This window comes from Coenobita brevimanus, chromosome 110, assembly GCF_032717465.1.
Source record: "Coenobita brevimanus isolate Jiangsu-jjx chromosome 110, ASM3271746v2, whole genome shotgun sequence".
Lineage (NCBI taxonomy): Eukaryota > Metazoa > Arthropoda > Malacostraca > Decapoda > Coenobitidae > Coenobita > Coenobita brevimanus.
Genome location: NC_137063.1, coordinates 11,771,672 through 11,777,671, shown reverse-complemented (window position 1 = coordinate 11,777,671; position 6,000 = coordinate 11,771,672). Strand labels below are relative to the sequence as shown.

The window sequence follows — 6,000 nt, the reverse complement described above, 5'->3', positions numbered from 1 at the left end:
ACTTGGAAGGATAGGATAACGAACAACACTATCCTAGAAAGAGCAGGCATCCCCAGCATGTTTACCACCCTTAAACAGCGGCGCATGCGTTAGCTTGGACACACTGTCCGCATAGAAGATGGGCGAATACCCAAAGACCTTCTCTATGGCGAGCTTGTGCAAGGAAGGCTCCTCCGAGGAAGACCTCAACTGCGATATAAGGATGTCTGCAAAAGAGACCTGAAAGCCCTTAACATCAATACAAACACTTGGGAAGCCATCGCTACAGACAAATCCACTTGGAAGCAGGCGGTGAAGAACGGACCTACCTGCTTCGAGGCATCAGTCAGGGAGCAGTCCGAAGTAAAGCGGCAGCAGAGGAGACCTCGCAGGCAGACAAACCAGCCTGCCTCAGTATATATCTGCCCCCATTGCGGAAAGGACTGCCATGCCAATATTGGACTGATCAGCCACACCAAACGTTGTTCTGAACATAACCTAGATGTGCAGCCCATAGTCTCCCGAGATTAAAGGTGCCAATTACTACTACTGTACCACTACACAACACTCCTGTAAATACATGACAGACACACACAACACATTTAGGGACAAAAAACAATCACCACACAAACATCATCAGGCCCTTTACAACAGTATCCCACCTGCAGACATTCCAGCACTAATAATGAAGAAACATTTACATATTCGCTTCACTCACAGGGCAATACCCGTACAGCATGTCGATCGTAACACCACACTACAAGCTTACCCATCCCCCTCTTGATTTCCGCCCATCAGAAATCGAGTTCACCAAGCTAGGCGTAGAGCATGACATCATTCAACCCTCCTCAACTACCAGCTTAGCTTTGGATTGGATGGAACCACAGATGACATGCCCAGCTTGTAGACCAGGCCTACACAACACGACGGGTCTGCTTGATCAGAAGGACCGGGGCCGAGCAACAGCAAAAACAACCGAGCACAGTATTCGATTTCAACCTACTGAGAAGCTTCAGTGATGCCTCTAATTCTAGACCTCCAACCATATTCCCTTCGTATCCATTCTCAGCCCGTTCAGTCCGATGATGTATTATGAAATATATTCCTGTTACCGTAAGATGAGTTTATTCAGCTTAGGGAGAGAAATGAGGCTGTGAGGAGTTTAATGGAGACTTTTATCTAACCCTTTCAACGCAGACGGTTTCTCTAAAGTTGACACAACCATCTGGAGATAACATAAATAATCAATCAATAAAGAATGTCAACCGTCTCGAGATAACATGAATAAATCAATAAATCACGTCATCGGGCTGAATGAGTTGACTACCCACCTTTCCGTGACAGATCCTCAGGCTGGGCTAAGGCGGGGCAGGTGGCTGGTGTCAGAGTGATGAAGGCGGGAGGGATAATGTATTCTTTAGTTTATTTCTTGTCTTTCTGATGGCTGGGTTTGTCTTGAGAGAGACTTTTCGAAATGGATGGGCTACATAAAACCGTTATTAATTGCTTCAGTTAAAAAGAGTTCTTTCATTAGCTGAACATAGCCGTCTGGAGAAAGGGTTAAGGGTTAAGGGTTGACTGAAAGGGTTAAGGTAAAGGACAGGACATAGTTTAGGCAGCAAACCCTTCACTCTTCACAACTGGTTATGGACAAAAACTACAACTCTCTCTTATCTTTATTGTCCACAACTCACTTATGTTACAAACTCTCCATTATCATTACGATCACACACACACACACACACACACACACACACACACACACACACACACACACACACACACACACACACACACACACACACACACACACACACACACGACGCTGACTCACACTCAAAACACGGAAATGAAGCATTCATAGCACACATGTACAAAAGTAAATTACATACAATATCTGTCAGCGCGTCTTAATATAAAATAAAAAACAACAACTGTATTATCCTACAGTTAATTACAGTATAATCCAAATGCATTACATTATGTTACAGTAATTTATTGTTAACTACCAAGGATACCATTGGTTATGCTCCCCAGAGGAAACACAGATATATCATCACAACTCAACTGAACAGTACAGATCGCAACACTGCACTGGCGGTTTATCACACTAGACACACCACAAAGTCTCAGCACAACACAAATGTCACTGTAGCACCGCGGAGTACAATGCACTGTACATTTATTTACCAGAACATGATGCTGTAGCCAACAGGGACATAGTAGCTTTTTGTTGAAAGCTCCTGTCTTAAATATAAACACTTATCTCAGTTTTATACAAGAGAACAAAACGCAATGACTTAACGGGAAACTGGCATTCTCTGTGATCAGTGAATAATTATTATTTGGCTGGAAACTCAAAGGAAACCGTGGTATTAATATAGAACTTGTAGGAAGGAGGAGGATATCGTAAGAAATGAGGGCACTATATGCTAAGATAACAAGAAAGCTTAGTTCTGACACAATCATGTCAGCCTCATAGTTGTTGGTGCTGCTTTAATTTCATTCAAGCTAGAAAGTTAAGTTAGTGATCTGTGTTAATAAGAACTACCGCAATTTCTTGGATGACAACCAAGTTTGTGCTCAAGGATTCAGGAGAGATGAGAAATGTTTGCACTTTTTGTGAGGATATTACTCCAAGCAAATTGTCATAGTTGCCATGTGAAGGTGTCCCTTTTTAACACCATTCATTCCATGCAGGTGGTGGACCTGGTAGAGGACGGGAAGACAACTAAGAGGCCACAGCAACACGCCTCAGTGGTGGGTGTGGCAGCAGAGATATTTCTGTTACACTGAACAAGGGAAGACCATCACCACCCATCTGCCGCAACACTCCACACCAACACATCTACAATATATGCACACCACCCACAATAATCCTGGCTAATGAATAAATATAAATATTCACTTGGAGAGAAACAGATTCGACGCAAGAATGAACATCACCAGGAGAGCTCGTCATAGTAGTACCCTTAAATAACATCCAGCCATGAAACAGTTGCTGTGACTTCTTTATTAGTAGTACATCATGTTTCTCTAAAATCCAACTGCATTACTTCGGATAGTATAACTGTACAAACTGCCGTTGCGGACCGTCAAAAATTTGGACTTACGGTAAATTACATAACTCCCTTACACCTTACCCAATCAAACAACAGTACGGTAGTTTGTTATCCTTGACAAGCTAATATCCTTGCAGCAGCTGGGATTCGCTAATGATCTCCATTAGAGTTTCCCCTCTGCTACCTCTGCTATAGCCGGTAGTGGAACTTGGACCAAATAGCATGGTAGGGCAGGGCAGGACCGGGACAGTGCTTGCTAGAGCTGGACGAGGCCCCCGCGGGTGGGATTCCTAGCCACGTAGATGTCCATATCGTGGTCCGTCCAACCATCAGTGTCGTAGCCCGTGAGGGAGTGCGTGGAGCCGGCGTGGCTCAGGCGGCTGCTGGCCCTCTCACGTGATTTTGAGCGACTGTGGCGGCGGGTGCGATCACTGCGCTGGGAGGTGGCACGCGAGGGTGGCCGCTGGTGCACGCCCGAGGAAAGGCCGAAGGCGTTAGGGTTCACTGCCATGGGACTGAACCCGCTTATGTGAGAGGTCGCCAGGGACTGTCGCGACATACTAAGATCTGCTAAGATAGGAGAAAGCACAAATTAGCAACTGTAAAATGACAAACAAATGACACACAATTTGTAGGTCTTATCTGCAACGAAACCCTAAGAGAAAATAAACACACAGCTCTGTCCACCTCTACCATTACATTAACACACACACACACACACACACACACACACACACACACACACACACACACACACACACACACACACACACACACACACACACACACACACACACACACACACACACACACACACACACACACACACACAGAACACACTGTATCCGACAAACTGAAAGCTGTATGCTAGCTAAGAACACAAATTAATCGATGGTACAGGCCTTCACTATACAGATACTGTATGAAAATACCTAACAAAATTCAGTCATTTAATAATTAGACAGCAGTCATATCAAAATCTGCCAACTGAAATCAAAATTGAAAACAATCCGACAACAACGTGGTTGGAAACTGAACCATAGAAGTAAAAAATTATCTCACAGTAAAAGTTCGATATATAACCTTGTAGGGAAAGAATAAGACAAATAATATCTGTCTATTTATCTATCTATCCATCAATCTATCTATCTATACATTAATGAAATGAGTACTTGTCTACTATAAAAAACCTATAAGGCATTCGTCTCCAGTACAAGTACATGCTGAAAACATCGAGTGTCAGCAAAGTCGGTGTCAACAAATGAAATATAAGATATTACCTGTAACTGATGTACACACTGCAATACAATTGCATTTCTTAACCCTCTCGATTACTGTCTGGAAAATACTCTCTTTTTTAGCCGGTTCCTCCGCCCTCAGTTTGTATTTATTGACACACACACCACACATCACTGGCCTCCTTAAAGTTTGCTGTCATAAACTCTAAATTAATTGAAAAGGCAAGACTATGAATACCCTTCTGCACTGTAATTAATAATAAAAAGAAACTATGTAGGTAGGCTGAAACCTTGTTTTCTGCCATTACTGTTTAAGAACTTACCTAGAAGCAGAATTTCCTTGGGTTTTCAACAAAGGTTTCGAATGTTTTTACTAAAAACACTTCTCAAGAGAAAGAAATACAGATCTGATAAAGAATGACTTCTGAGTCAGCATCTGCTGGTGTATATTACCTCCTGTGATCCCGGGAAGGAGCAGTGAGATGCTGATTGTTTTCCCTGATGCCATATATGCCTCATTAGAATATAACGCTAAATACTTGAAAATTTTACTCATTAGAATAATTTGTATGAAGCTGATACGACTTCTTGTACCACTGAAAAACGGCCATTGAAAATATTTGTCACCATTGATGCTCAAATTCCATAAGCAGTTTTTACAAGCATTAGGGAGTCCAAGATAAGCACACCCAAATAAAAAAAAGTAATTTATATGCAGCCAAATTCCCACATCAGAGAGAACAGCTGACATAAAAAAAGGTACTAGCACCTACCTCAATAATGCCTGAAAATGCATGCAGTATTATCAACATGCAGTATTTTCTCAAAATAAAATACGAAATTAAAAGTGTAGAAAAGCATTGTTAAGTGCAAGCAAGCTAATGCAAAAGCAAACAGCGAATCAGTGATGATAAAGATGGTAAAATCGACAGATTCAGCAAGTTACTGCAAATGAGAGATCTGGCTGTATAATAAGAAGCCTGTGTTCTTTAGAAGCAAATTGTAATAGAGAGGCAGAATATAGAATGTTGTTATGGTACTTTAAATGTTGTGTGACTCCCAGTAAAATATAAGTCTTGTGGTTGTGGTAACTGATAGGCAAGAACGTGTGTGAGGCTCTGGAGTCAGCTCATTAAACGGGTGGCGCTGCATGGCAATAGACGCTGTGGCACGTGTGGGAAGGTTGGCAAGACCAAACACCTGATATCGAGAACTGATATCGTGACCTTTGTAATGAATTCAATTTTAAAGATATCAAGCCCTAGGAAAGAGTATATTGATGTGGCAACGCTCACTCTTAGTGAAATTGTTATTGGGGGATTCCATGCTGTGTTCTTTGGTTGTTGTGAAAAAAATAAAGTGATGAAAGCGCTGACGTACAGTGATATGGTTATTAGTTCAGGCCCGACGTACCTGAGGGAGGAGTAGGGGAGGAGGATAGGGGGGACAGCAGGGCCGCCGTCAGAGTTGGACAAGGTCCCGCTGACGGAGGTGGTTCTCGTGTCTTAAAAGAACGTCGTTTCTCAAGAGGGCATCTCGCCACAAGCTGGCCACGGAGCCTACAGGAGATACATGCAAACTCCTTCATTGAAATATGATTCCAGTTTGCATACTGATGACTTAAACTACTGTATAATTTCGTTAGTGTATGTATTAAGGATTAATGCTGATGAACATTTTTATTAAAATTATCATGCAAATTTCCACAAACAAAGCCAGTT

General features: G+C 42.3%; 1 protein-coding gene across 1 annotated transcript in view; it reads right to left on the bottom strand.

The window, feature by feature from the left end:
* Window positions 1-3,297: 3,297 nt before the first annotated feature.
* The window catches only part of LOC145417496 (uncharacterized), a 107,474-nt gene continuing 104,771 nt past the window's right edge, over window positions 3,298-6,000 (bottom strand). The window contains exon 14 of the mRNA XM_080286204.1: window positions 3,298-3,608. Coding sequence (XP_080142330.1) covers window positions 3,298-3,608 — 311 coding nt within the window. The remainder of the gene's footprint in view (window positions 3,609-6,000) is intronic.